Source organism: Oncorhynchus mykiss, chromosome 5 (assembly GCF_057628025.1).
Source record: "Oncorhynchus mykiss isolate SJ-2025 chromosome 5, ASM5762802v1, whole genome shotgun sequence".
Classification (NCBI taxonomy): Eukaryota; Metazoa; Chordata; class Actinopteri; order Salmoniformes; family Salmonidae; genus Oncorhynchus; species Oncorhynchus mykiss.
In genome coordinates this window covers 75,868,615-75,885,000 of record NC_143026.1, presented here as the reverse complement: position 1 = coordinate 75,885,000, position 16,386 = coordinate 75,868,615, and the positions used below count along the sequence as shown (strand labels likewise).

The following is a 16,386-nucleotide window of genomic DNA, read 5'->3' as shown; positions in this document are numbered from 1 at the left end:
GAGAGAGGGTGGGGGGTGCCTGTCCCAGAGAGGAGAGAGAGAGAGGGGTAGGAGAGAGAGAGAGGGGGGGTAGTAGAGGGGGGTAGTGGAGTGAGTGAGAGAGAGAGGGGGGTAGTAGAGGGGGTAGTGGAGAGAGAGGCAGAGAGAGAGGCAGAGAGAGAGGCAGAGAGAGAGGCAGAGAGAGAGGCAGAGAGAGAGGCAGAGAGAGAGAGAGGCAGGAGAGAGAGAGAGGCAGAGGCAGAGCGAGAGAGAGGCAGAGCGAGAGAGGCAGAGAGAGAGAGAGGCAGAGAGAGAGGAAGAGAGAGAGAGAGAGGCTAGCTCGCGAGAGAGAGAGAGCAGCGAGAGAGAGAGAGAGAGAGAGAGAGAGAGAGAGAGAGAGAGAGAGAGAGAGAGAGAGAGAGAGAGAGAGAGAGAGAGAGAGAGAGAGAGAGAGAGAGAGAGAGAGAGAGAGAGAGAGAGAGAGAGAGAGAGAGAGAGAGAGAGAGAGAGAGAGAGAGAGAGAGAGAGCAAAGAGAGGAGAGAGAGAGAGGCAGAGAGAGAGAGAGAGAGAGAGAGAGAGAGAGAGAGAGAGAGAGAGAGAGAGAGAGAGAGAGAGAGAGAGAGAGAGAGAGAGAGAGACACACTTCCAACAGCACTGTGGGACACCACATTCTGCTATAATGCCTGTGGGGTCACATGACAAGGGAGGAAACAGAGCTGTAAGTTAGACAGATTTCACGCTGACTACACGCATGTAGTAGTATTCATACCAACGTATAGACTAACGCTCACACACACCTAGTACTATTCACAGCATCTACTTCCACTGTAGCATTGTTTACATACATTCCTGCACGTTGTATGACATGTACTGTATGTATATATCACAAGCACATATAGTCTCTGGATCCAAGTTGGCTTCACTTCACCTTGCAGGAGGATCGCACTGTCCAGAGAAACAATTAATCTCTGATGTTGCTGAGCGTGTTCAGAGACAACGAGACACATTCTCACAACAGAATAGGCTTGTGAAACCGTCTGTGTCAGTCTGAGGGCGTTCAATGTTGTTTTTGGATGTTTGTACAGCTTTGGTTTCAGTATGTGTGTTTATGTATGTGTGTGTATTTGTGTTTGACTGTGTGTGGAGATCTGTGTTTGTGTGGGGGTGTTTGTGTGCCTTTGATTGTGTGTGTGCTTTATATTTTATATGTATGTATGTATGTATGTATGTATGTGTATATACAGTGGGGTAAAAAAGTATTTAGTCAGCTACCAATTGTGCAAGTTCTCCCACTTAAAAAGATGAGAGGCCTGTAATTTTCATCATAGGTACACTTCAACTATGAAAGACAAAATGAGAAAAAAAATCCAGAAAATCACATTGTAGGATTTTTAATGAATTTATTTGCAAATGATGGTGGAAAATAAGTATTTGGTCACCTACAAACAAGCAAGATGTCTGGCTCTCACAGACCTGTAACTTCTTCTTTAAGAGGCTCCTCTGTCCTCCACATTACCTGTATTAATGGCACCTGTCTGAACTTGTTATCAGTATAAAAGACACCTGTCCACAACCTCAAACAGTCACACTCCAAATGCCACTATGGCCAAGACCAAAGAGCTGTCAAAGGAATCTGCAATAGGTAAGCAGCTTGGTTTGAAGACATCAACTGTGGGAGCAATTATTAGGAAATGGAAGACATACAAGACCACTGATAATCTCTCTCGATCTGGGGCTCCACGCAAGATCTCACCCCGTGGGGTCAAAATGATCACAAGAACGGTGAGCAAAAATCCCAGAACCACACGGGGGGACCTAGTGAATGACCTGCAGAGAGCTGGGACCAAAGTAACAAAGCCTACCATCAGTAACACACTATGCCGCCAGGGACTCAAATCCTGCAGTGCCAGACGTGTCCCCCTGCTTAAGCCAGTACATGTCCAGGCCAGTCTGAAGTTTGGATGATCCAGAAGAAGATTGGGAGAATGTCATATGGTCAGATGAAACCAAAATATAACTTTTTGGTAAAAACTCAACTCGTTGTGTTTGGAGAACACCATACCTGCTGTGAAGCATGGGGGTGGAAACATCATGCTTTGGGGCTGTTTTTCTGCAAAGGGACCAGGACGACTGATCCGTGTAAAGGAAAGAATGAATGGGGCCATGTATCGTGAGATTTTGAGTGATAACCTCCTTCCATCAGCAAGGGCATTGAAGATGAAACGTGGCTGGGCCTTTCAGCATGACAATGATCCCAAACACACCACCCGGGCAACGAAGGAGTGGCTTCGTAAGAAGCATTTCAAGGTCCTGCAGTGGCCTAGCCAGTCTCCAGATCTCAACCCCAAAGAAAATCTTTGGAGGGAGTTGAAAGTCCGTGTTGCCCAGCAACAGCCCCACAACATCACTGCTCTAGAGGAGATCTGCATGGAGGAATGGGCCAAAATACCCGCAACAGTGTGAAGACTTACAGAAAACGTTTGACCTCTGTCATTGCCAACAAAGAGTATATAACAAAGTATTGAGAAACTTTTTGTTATTGACCAAATACTTATTTTCCACCATAGTTTGCAAATAAATTCATTAAAAATCCTACAATGTGATTTTCTTGATTTTTTTTTTCTAATTTTGTCTGTCATAGTTGAAGTGTACCTATGATGATAAATTACAGGCCTCTCATCTTTTTAAGTGGGAGAACTTGCACAATTGGTGGCTGACTAAATACTTTTTTGCCCCACTGTGTATAATAAATAGATAGATAGAGAGTGTGTGTTTTATATTGCAGTGGAAGAGAACAGTGTTGACAGGATCTGTACTGGCTCTGTAGCATATGGCCTAATTTGGGCAGTCTATTGTGGGATTTTTCACTTTGCAGAAATTGGAGACTATGGCAGATTCTTGATTGTACACACACACACACACACACACACACATTTGCAGCCAAACCAATGCATCCAGCAACAGTAATTTCCTGCTCTCCCAGCCAACAAGATCACAACCATGCCAAAGGAATCAAAACACACACATTCTCACATTCTAAAGAGGAGAAGAAGAGCCAGGCTACATATTCTCACATTCTAAAGAGGAGAAGAAGATCCGGGCTACATATTCTCACATTCTAAAGAGGAGAAGAAGAGCCGGGCTACATATTCTCACATTCTAAAGAGGAGAAGAAGAGCCGGGCTACATATTCTCACATTCTAAAGAGGAGAAGAAGAGCCGGGCTACATATTCTCACATTCTAAAGAGGAGAAGAGCCGGGCTACATATTCTCACATTCTAAAGAGGAGAAGAAGAGCCGGGCTACATATTCTCACATTCTAAAGAGGAGAAGAAGAGCCGGGCTACATATTCTCACATTCTAAAGAGGAGAAGAAGAGCCGGGCTACATATTCTCACATTCTAAAGAGGAGAAGTGCCGGGCTACATATTCTCACATTCTAAAGAGGAGAAGAAGAGCCGGGCTACATATTCTCACATTCTAAAGAGGAGAAGAAGAGCCGGGCTACATATTCTCACATTCTAAAGAGGAGAAGAAGAGCCGGGCTACATATTCTCACATTCTAAAGAGGAGAAGTGCCGGGCTACATATTCTCACATTCTAAAGAGGAGAAGAAGAGCCGGGCTACATATTCTCACATTCTAAAGAGGAGAAGAAGAGCCGGGCTACATATTCTCACATTCTAAAGAGGAGAAGAGCCGGGCTACATATTCTCACATTCTAAAGAGGAGAAGAAGAGCCGGGCTACATATTCTCACATTCTAAAGAGGAGAAGAAGAGCCGGGCTACATATTCTCACATTCTAAAGAGGAGAAGAAGAGCCGGGCTACATATTCTCACATTCTAAAGAGGAGAAGAAGAGCCGGGCTACATATTCTCACATTCTAAAGAGGAGAAGAAGAGCCGGGCTACATATTCTCACATTCTAAAGAGGAGAAGAAGAGCCGGGCTACATATTCTCACATTGTAAAGAGGAGAAGAAGAGCCGGGCTACATATTTTCACATTCTAAAGAGGAGAAGAAGAGCCGGGCTACATATTTTCACATTCTAAAGAGGAGAAGAAGAGCCGGGCTACATATTCTCACATTCTAAAGAGGAGAAGAAGATCCGGGCTACATATTCTCACATTCTAAAGAGGAGAAGAAGAGCCGGGCTACATATTCTCACATTCTAAAGAGGAGAAGAAGATCCGGGCTACATATTCTCACATTCTAAAGAGGAGAAGAAGAGCCGGGCTACATATTCTCACATTCTAAAGAGGAGAAGAAGAGCCGGGCTACATATTCTCACATTCTAAAGAGGAGAAGAAGAGCCGGGCTACATATTCTCACATTCTAAAGAGGAGAAGAAGAGCCGGGCTACATATTCTCACATTCTAAAGAGGAGAAGAAGAGCCGGGCTACATATTCTCACATTCTAAAGAGGAGAAGAAGAGCCGGGCTACATATTCTCACATTCTAAAGAGGAGAAGAAGAGCCGGGCTACATATTCTCACATTCTAAAGAGGAGAAGAAGAGCCGGGCTACATATTCTCACATTCTAAAGAGGAGAAGAAGAGCCGGGCTACATATTCTCACATTCTAAAGAGGAGAAGAAGAGCCGGGCTACATATTCTCACATTCTAAAGAGGAGAAGAAGAGCCGGGCTACATATTCTCACATTCTAAAGAGGAGAAGAAGAGCCGGGCTACATATTCTCACATTCTAAAGAGGAGAAGAAGAGCCGGGCTACATATTCTCACATTCTAAAGAGGAGAAGAAGAGCCGGGCTACATATTCTCACATTCTAAAGAGGAGAAGAAGAGCCGGGCTACATATTCTCACATTCTAAAGAGGAGAAGAAGAGCCGGGCTACATATTCTCACATTCTAAAGAGGAGAAGAAGAGCCGGGCTACATATTCTCACATTCTAAAGAGGAGAAGAAGAGCCGGGCTACATATTCTCACATTCTAAAGAGGAGAAGAAGAGCCGGGCTACATATTCTCACATTCTAAAGAGGAGAAGAAGAGCCGGGCTACATATTTTCACATTCTAAAGAGGAGAAGAAGAGCCGGGCTACATATTTTCACATTCTAAAGAGGAGAAGAAGAGCCGGGCTACATATTCTCACATTCTAAAGAGGAGGAGAAGTGCCGGGCTACATATTCTCACATTCTAAAGAGGAGAAGAAGATCCGGGCTACATATTCTCACATTCTAAAGAGGAGAAGAAGAGCCGGGCTACATATTCTCACATTCTAAAGAGGAGAAGAAGAGCCGGGCTACATATTCTCACATTCTAAAGAGGAGAAGAAGAGCCGGGCTACATATTCTCACATTCTAAAGAGGAGAAGAAGAGCCGGGCTACATATTCTCACATTCTAAAGAGGAGAAGAAGAGCCGGGCTACATATTCTCACATTCTAAAGAGGAGAAGAAGATCCGGGCTACATATTCTCACATTCTAAAGAGGAGAAGAAGATCCGGGCTACATATTATCACATTCTAAAGAGGAGAAGAAGATCCGGGCTACATATTCTCACATTCTAAAGAGGAGAAGAAGATCCGGGCTACATATTCTCACATTCTAAAGAGGAGAAGAAGAGCCGGGCTACATATTTTCACATTCTAAAGAGGAGAAGAAGAGCCGGGCTACATATTTTCACATTCTAAAGAGGAGAAGAAGAGCCGGGCTACATATTCTCACATTCTAAAGAGGAGGAGAAGTGCCGGGCTACATATTCTCACATTCTAAAGAGGAGAAGAAGATCCGGGCTACATATTCTCACATTCTAAAGAGGAGAAGAAGAGCCGGGCTACATATTCTCACATTCTAAAGAGGAGAAGAAGAGCCGGGCTACATATTCTCACATTCTAAAGAGGAGAAGAAGAGCCGGGCTACATATTCTCACATTCTAAAGAGGAGAAGAAGAGCCGGGCTACATATTCTCACATTCTAAAGAGGAGAAGAAGAGCCGGGCTACATATTCTCACATTCTAAAGAGGAGAAGAAGAGCCGGGCTACATATTCTCACATTCTAAAGAGGAGAAGAAGAGCCGGGCTACATATTCTCACATTCTAAAGAGGAGAAGAAGAGCCGGGCTACATATTATCACATTCTAAAGAGGAGAAGAAGATCCGGGCTACATATTATCACATTCTAAAGAGGAGAAGAAGATCCGGGCTACATATTCTCACATTCTAAAGAGGAGAAGAAGATCCGGGCTACATATTCTCACATTGTAAAGAGGAGAAGAAGAGCCGGGCTACATATTCTCACATTCTAAAGAGGAGAAGAAGATCCGGGCTACATATTCTCACATTGTAAAGAGGAGAAGAAGAGCCGGGCTACATATTCTCACATTCTAAAGAGGAGAAGAAGAGCCGGGCTACATATTATCACATTCTAAAGAGGAGAAGAAGAGCCGGGCTACATATTCTCACATTCTAAAGAGGAGAAGAAGAGCCGGGCTACATATTCTCACATTCTAAAGAGGAGAAGAAGAGCCGGGCTACATATTCTGTTTCTTTATGAACATGACACATGCTGCATGCAGCTGCACAGTCTGTCCCTTTCTCTCTTGCTGCTTCACTCATTTATACACACAGGTGCAGCGATGTGGCTGAGCGTGTTGTGTGTACTCTACTGTACAGTTTGGGAGTAGGCCCAGTGATGTGTCCATAAATAAACGCCCCAGGTCTTTCCCCTACTCTGCATGAACAAAATCCCCTGCTCCCTCCTCTGGTCCATGCAGCACCATGATGTACAAACCAGGACTGTGAGTGAGAATCACCACTGTTCAGCTTCATGCTCAAACAGACAGTACTTCTTAGTCCCTGAGTCACCCACATACTATCCAACTAAAAATGTAAGTCATCCCCCTGGTACAGTTTTCGGGTTAATAATGGTTGGCCCTTGGCTTCCTAGCATCGTTCAGGGGTTGAATGTTGGTTGATCCTGAAGCCTTTCATTCTTCTGAAAACCTTTCATTCTTCTCTCTATCATTTTCTCTTTCTTTCCTTAGCGTGTTCTCACACTTTACCCTTACCTCTGGGCTAGATGATGGTTGTCCCCCAGTATCCCTCTCTCAGGCCTGTTCTAGGGCTAAATTATGTTTGGCCCTGGCTGTGGTTCTCCTTCCCACTCATGGGCTGAGTTATTGTTGCTACATCAGGCTCGGTGATGCCTGTGTATCCTTCCAGGCTTTTTTACTGCCACGGCCGGGGCTGTTCACAATAGGGCTTTTCACTGTCTGGATATTCCTGGATCCGGGTCCATTCCTCAATTATCTTTTAATGTTGCAAAGGTTTCCTGATTTGCTTTTGAACACATGTCTTCCATTCTGCCTGTTGGTGCCACACAGAGAGCACATACAGGTTGGTACATACAGGTTGGTTTAGGACGGTGAGAAGACCACATTACCCAACAGGCTGAGTTTCAGCAGTTTTGCACACTGTGAACTTTACTCAGCATTAGACTTTGATTTCTGGGAATAGGAGTCCTTTGTTGTTAGGCTAACCCTGCCAGTCTAACCGTTCTTGATGAAAACTCAACACGTTTTATAATCCAGCGTTAATAACAAAGTTGTTAATTTGAAGTCGTTATGTCTGTACTTAACATGACTCCATACTTTATATTTTGTATTCTGGAACGTTGTGCCCCATTTTTCATTCCGCCTCTGTTTCTCCTCTATTCATGTGTTTGGCCCCGCTAAAAAAAACATTGGCAGTGTAATCCAACAGGAAATAGTCCCACATCTGTTCCTGGTTCTGAACATCAACATGAAGAAGTGGGGTTTATGGGGAGTTAATGTGTACCTCTCGCCCCCAGTCCTGGGGTCGCTCCGTCCCCCTGTCCGTCTCCCTCACCTCTACCTCCAGGCTGCCCTCCTCACCCCCACCTCCCCCACTTCTTTATGTGTCTCTGTGAATCATCCTTAGAGGAGGGAGGGTCTTAAACAGTCTGAGGAACCCAGCTTCACTCTGCCAGCTCTGCAAATAATCAGAGACAACCTCTGACTAATATGTGTGAATCAATCTTAGACAGCCTCACAGGGACTCTTATCACTCTCACTCACTCACTCACTCACTCACTCACTCACTCACTCACTCACTCACAGTACATACAGTGCCATGAAAAAGTCTTTGCCTCCTTTCTGATTTTCTCTAATTTAGCATGTTTCTGATACTGAATGTTATCAGATCTTCAACCAAAACCTAATATTAGATAAAGGGAACCTGAGTTTACAAATAACGCAAAAAAAGGTATACTTATTTATTTAATAAACTAAGTTATGCAACACCCTAATGCCCTGTGTGAAAAAGTAATTGCACCCTTACACACAATAACTGGTTGTGCCACCTTTAGCTGCAATGACTCAAACCAAACACTTCCTATAGTTGTTGATCAGTCTCTCACGTCGCTGTGGAGGAATTCTGGCCCACTCTTCCATAAAGAGCTGCTGTAACAGCAACATGTAGGTTTTTTAAGAATGAACTGCTTGTTTGAAGTCCTGCCACAACATCTCAATTGGGACTAGGTCTGGACATTGACTAAAACATTCCACAACTTCAGATTTGTTGCTTTTTAGCCATTTTCATGTAGACTTGAATGTGTGTTTTGGATCATTGTCTTGCTGCAAAGGGGGCAAATAATACTTCACACATTCTATCAAACACTATGACTCATATAAAACATAGACCCTCACACTTCGACAATAACACTTGAAGATACAGATACAAACTTTCACAGAAATTACAGTTTGCCCAATACATGATTATGGCTGAGGTTCTCACAGCCGTCTCCTCCAAGCTTCTCTTCTCTCTCCTCTGCCTGTGGAATCTGGCTCTAGTATGGCAGACTAGTATGAGTATGCTAGTGTGTATGCACTGAACCATACAATACTATGTTATCGGTTGTATGATCGACTGGTTCATTAAATTACATTGAATAGATTAATTAATTATTATTTCCTCATGTCGGTTTTGTCCCTCCCTCTCTCAGGCCGTGTGACCCCGGAGCAGCTGTGTTCCTACGTACAGCTGTTTAAGAGCAACTGGGGGGCTCTAGAGAGTCACTGTGGGGTAATACAGCTGGGCCTGGCCACTGCCCAGACCCTCCGTCACCCCACACTGCCCCGCTGGGACTCCTGCCTTGCTTTTGAGAGGCTCCTCCTGCAGGTATACTACACACACACGCACGCACGCACGCACGCACACACACATACACACACACACACTCTGCCACCCCACTCTGCCCCATTGGGACCCCTGACTGGGGGGGGGTGAGGCAAGGTGACCACAACTTTGTTGGGATAAACTGTCTGTCAGAGAGAGAAAAACGCACTGTAACTCTCTACTGTGGTTTATAAACATAGCCAGTTGTGTTTGTAGGAAAAAAAACATGCAGTTCCTGTGTAAACTTCTGGGGGGAATAGCCTGCTTTCCAGTCAGTATTTAGAGTTGTTGGGGTGAACGGGAGAAAAGGAAGCAGTTTACCAGGATGGATTGGGGCGGATGGGCACGTCTGTCAGACCATGGCAGGGTCAGAGGTTATTGGAGAAGGGGACAGAGAGAGACTGAGGACAAGAGAGAGTAAACAGCTGAAGTGTCTCATCACACCTCTGACCAATAGCAGTGGTCTGCTGACAGTTTAGAATCTCTCTCACTCTGAGTGGAGACTGAGAGCGGTAAGGCGCCATGTTCTGGAGTCTTCTAATCAAACTAATACTACTCTATTCCGAAGCCATTTCCTCCTCTTACCTCTGTTTTCATAGTCTCTTTATATTCCTGAAGCTGTAAAGCCAGCAGCAGGACAGCACAGTATTTAGGAACTTATTAAAGCAAATCACGGAAAAACAAAACTGGCCTGCGCCTGCCAGCGTCCCATGCCAAAGTGGAATTTGAAAACAACCTTGTAAATCTTGTTTCTTAGCTGAGCTCCTGGGAGGAAGATGCTTCGGCCTATTTGGTACCAGTTTCCTTCGTACCATGTTAGTCCACATCAAGCCATATCACTCCGTTTGTTCTGTACCCTTCTGACCTCATTTGTTCTCACAGTCCACTCTGCCTTTCAGCTTCAGTATCATAGTAGTCAGCAGGCGTTTATGGAAGAAAGTGGAAAATGTGTCCTCAGGTAAAAATAGATACCAGGTAGGCCCAGTGATAACCATCTTATCTCAAGTGAGTATTGTTTTTGTTTGTGTATGTTTGGAACCCCATTCAAAACACATTCTTGGAAAATCAGCAGACCTGGGTTCAAATACCATTTCAAATATCTCAATGACTTTCACATACAGTACCAGTCAAAAGTTTGGACACACTTTCCAGGATTTTTCTTTATTTGTACTATTTTCTACATTGTAGAATAATAGTGAAGACATTGAAACTATGAAATAACACACATGGAATCACGTAGTAACCAAAAAAGTGTTAAACAAATCAAAATATATTTGAGATTCTTCAAGGTAGCCACCCTTTGCCTTGATGACAGCTTTGCACGCTCTTGGCATTATCTCAACCAGCTTCACCTGGAATGCTTTTCCAACAGAGTAGTTGAACAGAGATCATCTGTTCACCTACTCTGCGTCTCACTAAGACACGGCGGTTGGAACCAAAAATTTGGACTCATCAGACCAAAGAACAGTTTTCCACCAGTTGAATGTCCATTGCTCGTATTTCTTGGCCCAAGCAAGTCTCTTCTTCTTATTGGTGTCCTTTAGTAGGGGTTTCTTTGCAGCGATTCAACCATGAAGGCCTGATTCACGTAGTCTCCTCTGAACAGTTGTTGAGATGTCTGTTACTTGAACTCTGTGAAGCATTTATTTGGGCTGCAATTTCTGAAGCTGGTAACTCTAATGAACTTATCTTCTGCAGCAGAGGTAACTCTGGGTCTTCCTTTACTGTGGCGGTCCTCACGAGAGCCAGTTTCATCATAGTGCTTGATGGTTTTTGCGACTGCACTTGAAGAAACTTTCAAAGTTCTTGAAATGTTCCGCATTGACTGACTCATGTCTTAAAGTAATGATGGACTGCCGTTTCTCTTTACTTATTTAAGCTGTTCTTGCCATAGGGATATCTGTTTACCTCCCATACCTTGTCACAACACAACTGATTGTCTCAAACGCATTAAAGAAGGAAAGCAATTCCACAAATGAACTTTTAACAAGGCTCACCTGTTAATTAAAATGCATTCCATGTTACTACCTCATGAGGCTGGTTGAGAGAATGCCAAGAGTATGCAAACCTGTCAAGGCAAAGGGTTGCTAAATTGAAGAATCTCAAATATATATTTTCATTTGTTTAACACTTTTTTTTGTTTACTACATGATTATATATTTGTTATTTCATAGTTTTGATGTTTTCAATATTATTCTACAATGTAGAATATTGTAAAAATAAAGAAAAACCCTGGGATGAGTAGGTGTGTCAACTTTTGACTGATACTGTATTTGCAAATTAAGTAGCTATAATAAAAATGAGAAGTAGTTGCATATTTTTATTTATTTGAAAATACACTTGGAAAGTATTTTGACAGTCTTTTCAAATACTATTTTCAATTACCTGGGTTAAATGTATGGGGGTGTATTTGAGTCAGTGTTTTTGATATACAATTCGTCAGACTATTTTATTTTTTACAAATAATCATTCAAATACTCAAATCAAAGTACTTGTTCTGGTATGTGTATTTGAAAATATTAAAGTGCACAACAAAAGTATTTTAAATACCAAATACTAAAATGCACATGTTTTTTAACCCAGGTCTGGAAATCAGATCTCCCAATCAAGCCTTGCAGCTTGACTCGTGACGTGAGAGTTGGTTTGCAATCAAAACGGACCTGTAATGTGAGCCCCTGTTTTATTGAGGTATTAAGTTAAATGAGTTTCTGTGTGCTCCTCTCCCTCTCTTTGTTGATTTCATCTCACCACAATGTTTGGGCTCTGGCTACAATGTGGACACAGAGAAGGGTATTTACATTGGAAACTGCATGGCTGGATGAAATGGCTCTTTTCTCTGGCTGGTGTGGCAGTTACCCTGTTTACCCTGCCTGAGTGTGTGAGGGGAGCAGTTTGGCAAAGCTGGGCACACGGTGCTGATGGACACAGTCCCAGACTAAGGTGGTGGTGTAAGCTTAGTTAGGCCATGGGAACAGGCTGTAACCATGGTCCTGTGAGGTCAGGTCAGGCCTTACTGTGATAAGGTCGACACCTTTAACCTCTGCCCTCCCATTCACTCAGTGATTAACAGTGAAACAATACAAACCACCAAACAGAATATTTACTACTATAAAACGCATGTTGGTATTTTTTATTTCACCTTTATTTAACCAGGTAGGCTAGTTGAGAACAAGTTTTCATTTGCAGCTGCGACCTGGCCAAGATAAAAGTAGTTCGACACATACGACAACACAGACTTACACATGGAAAAAACAAACAAGACGGTAGAAAAAGTCTATATACAGTGAGTGCAAATGAGGTAGGATAAGGGAGGTAAAGGCAATAAATAGGCCATGATGGCGAAGTAATTACAATATAGCAATTAAACACTATAATGGTAGATGTGCCATATATATATATATATATTATGAATGTGCAAGTAGAGATACTGGGGTGCAAAGGAGCAAGATAAATAAATAAATACAGTATGGGGATGAGGTAGCTGGATGGGCTATTTACAGATGGACTATGTGCAGTGATCTGTCGGCCAAAGGAAGAATTGGCTTTGGGGGTGACCAGTGAGATATACCTATGGTGACCAGTGAGCTGAGATAAGGCGGATCTTTACCCTGCAACGACTTATAGATGACCTGGAGCCAGTGGGTCTGGCGACGAATATGAAGCGAGGGCCAGCCGACGAGAGCATACAGGTCACAGTGGTGGGTAGTATGTGTGGCTTTGGTGACAACTGATGGCACTGTGATAGACTGCTTCCAATTTGTTGAGTAGAGTGTTGCAGGCTATTTTGTAAATGACATCCCGAAGTCGAGGATCGGTAGGATGGTCAGTTTTACGAGGGTATGTTTGGCAGCATGAGTGAAGGATGCTTTGTTGCGAAATAGGAAGCCAATTCTATATTTAATTTTGGATTGGAGATGCTTAATGTGAGTCTGGAAGGAGAGTTTACAGTCTAATCAGACACCTAGGTATTTGTAGTTGTCCACATATTCTAAGTCAGAACCGTCCAGAGTAGTGATGTTGGACAGGCGAGCAGGTGCAGGCAGTGATTGGTTGAAGAGCATGCATTTAGTTTTACTTGCATTTAAGAGCAGTTGGAGGCCATGGAAGGAGAGTTGTATGGCATTGAAGCTCGTCTGGAGGTTTGTTAACACAGTGCCAGAGGTATACAAAATGGTGTCGTTTGCGTGGAGGTGGATCAGATAATTCTCCAGCAGCAAGAGTGACATCATTGATGTATACAGAGAAGAGTGTCGGCCCGAGAATTGAACCCTGTGGCACCCCCATAGAGACTGCCAGAGGTCCGGACAACAGGCCCTCCGGTTTGAAACACTGAACTCTATCAGAGAAGTAGTTGGTGAACCAGGCGAGTTCACCAGCTATTGCAGAACGCCACAGGATGTGTTTGTGCTGGTCAAGGGCAGTCAGGTCTGGAGAGAACCAAGGGCTATATCTATTCCTGGTTCTACATTTTGAATTGGGCATGCTTTTATTTAAGATGGTGAGGAATGCACTTTTAAAAAATACCCAGGCATCCTCTACTGACGGGATGAGGTCAATATCCTTCCAGGATACCCGGGCCAGGTCGTTTAGAAAGGCCTGCTCGCTGAAGTGTTTTAGGGAGCGTTTGACAGTGATGAGGGGTGGTTGTTTGACCGCGGACCCATTAAGGATGCAGGCAATGAGGCAGTGATCGCTGAGATCTTGGTTGAAAACAGACAAGTTGGTTAGGAATATCTATGAGGGTGCTTACGGATTTGGGGTGGTACCTGGTGGGTTCATTGATCATTTATGTGAGATTGAGGGCATCAAGCTTAGATTGTAGGATGGCCGGGGTGTTAAGCATGTCCCAGTTTAGGTCACCTAGCAGCACTAGCTCTGAAGATAGATGGGGGGGCAATCAATTCACATATGGTGTCCAGGGCAGAGGGTGGTCTATAGCAAGCAGCAACGGTGAGAGACTTGTTTCTGGAAAGGTGGATTTTTAAAAGTAGAAGCTCGACTTGTATGTTTTCTCTCATGTTAGAAGTTAGTTACAGCATATTGGAATGGTTAAAGGGTGAAATAGTTTTTATTTTTGTGATAAAGATGTGGGTGTAGTGAAAAAATGTAATTGTGTAGGCTGACCATGGTGGTTGGCCAGTGATCTAGCTAGATGTGATCAGTGTGATAGGTGGTGTTAGTTTAGGGTGTTTACAGTGTAATGAAGGGGTCAGTTCAGGTACAGTAATTACCTTGGAGTAGTGCTTTACCTCAAGGTTTGGGACACTGCCACCCTACCCACCAATGCTGCCCCTGCATCTGCCCCCTGCTATGTGTCATGCTGTGAACCCAGGGGCCCTGGAATGGAAAGAGTGTTGGTTTGAATGGGGCAGGTTTGGGACGTACCGAGCCCACTATCACAGGGCCTGTGTGCATCCGGGGACTAGTGCTAGACGGGTGGGGGAGCAGCAGGGAGAGCCTCAACAACCCCTTCCCGGACATCACACTAGCTACTTCTACACCAACGACCCAGGCAGAGCTACTTCTATACCAACGACCCAGACAGAGCTACTTTCTACACCAACGACCAAGACAGCGCTACTTTCTACACCAACGACCAAGACAGCGCTACTTTCTACATCAACGACCCAGACAGCGCTACTTCTACACCAACGACCCAGACAGCGCTACTTCTACACCAACGACCCAGACAGCGCTACTTCTACACCAACGACCCAGACAGCGCTACTTCTACACCAACGACCCAGACAGCGCTACTTCTACACCAACGACCCAGACAGCGCTACTTCTACACCAACGACCCAGACAGCGCTACTTCTACACCAACGACCCAGACAGCGCTACTTCTACACCAACGACCCAGACAGCGCTACTTCTACACCAACGACCCAGACAGCGCTACTTCTACACCAACGACCCAGACAGCGCTACTTCTACACCAACGACCCAGACAGCGCTACTTCTACACCAACGACCCAGACATCGCTACTTTCTACACCAACGACCCAGACAGCGCTACTTTCTACACCAACGACCCAGACACAGAGCTACTTCTACACCAACGACCCAGACAGCGCTACTTCTACACCAACGACCCAGACAGCGCTACTTCTACACCAACGACCCAGACACAGAGCTACTTCTACACCAACGACCCAGACACAGAGCTACTTCTACACCAACGACCCAGACACAGAGCTACTTCTACACCAACGACCCAGACACAGAGCTACTTCTACACCAACGACCCAGACACAGAGCTACTTCTACACCAACGACCCAGACACAGAGCTACTTCTACACCAACGACCCAGACACAGAGCTACTTCTACACCAACGACCCAGACACAGAGCTACTTCTACACCAATGACCCAGACACAGAGCTACTTCCAAACCATACATGTACTGCATTCCTCCCATAGACAAGCTAGTGGCTGAGCCAGTTAGTGAGGGATACAATCTCTCTGAAAGACTGACTGTGTGATAAATTGAATGAGCAGGTCTAACTCATGAGGGAGTAGGACTACTTCATTGAATGCTGATATGAAAGGGATAGCGACAGTCAGTCAGTCATGGTGTCTGTTGTTCATTAAGAGTCAGTAGTAATAGGAGAGCAGCGCTAACCTCTCCACCCAAGCCTGTTTCTCTAGCTCTGCTGAGATTAGCACGGCCTGCCTCTCATAACATTCAGCTGCCAGTTAATACTGGTCAGCAACGAGGCTTCTGCTCTATCCCCCTGTCGCTGGGTCACACATTACTAGAACAGCCAGACTCCATATCCCCATCTGATTGTCTGTGGGTTGTTATTTCTGTCTCTCTGACTCTGTTTACTTTGTTTGAATGCGTGTTACTATTTGTATGGCTTTTCTATTGTACTAATGTGCCATGAATGTAATGTATGCCTGTCTCTCTGTCAGACTGATTGTCTGACCGGGTATATGTTGTTCGTAGGTTATCTTAATGTATCTGTCTGTCTGAGGTATTGTTAACCTGCAGGCTGCAGCCTAGTGACCCACGCGTCTTGTCTGCCCCTTCTGCAAGACTCCTGACCTCTATCCCCTTAACCTTAACCCCTGACTTCTCCTGCACAAGCTCAAACATACAGCCACGATAGGCCCTGCAGTGTCAGAGGTTTGCAAAAAATGTACTTTACAAAAATGTAGGTTTTTCTTTATGTACTGTATAGCCATATCTAGACATATAAATCAGAGAAAGTTAATAAGCAGAACAATATGCAGTCTATTCTGG

The 16,386-nt window shown here is 44.3% G+C and overlaps 1 protein-coding gene across 1 annotated transcript in view; it reads left to right on the top strand.

Annotated features, from left to right (window-relative positions):
- scfd2 (sec1 family domain containing 2) overlaps positions 1-16,386 on the top strand; it is a 197,781-nt gene that overhangs the window by 32,923 nt on the left and 148,472 nt on the right. The window contains exon 4 of the mRNA XM_036978387.2: positions 8,965-9,140. Coding sequence (XP_036834282.2) covers positions 8,965-9,140 — 176 coding nt within the window. The remainder of the gene's footprint in view (positions 1-8,964; positions 9,141-16,386) is intronic.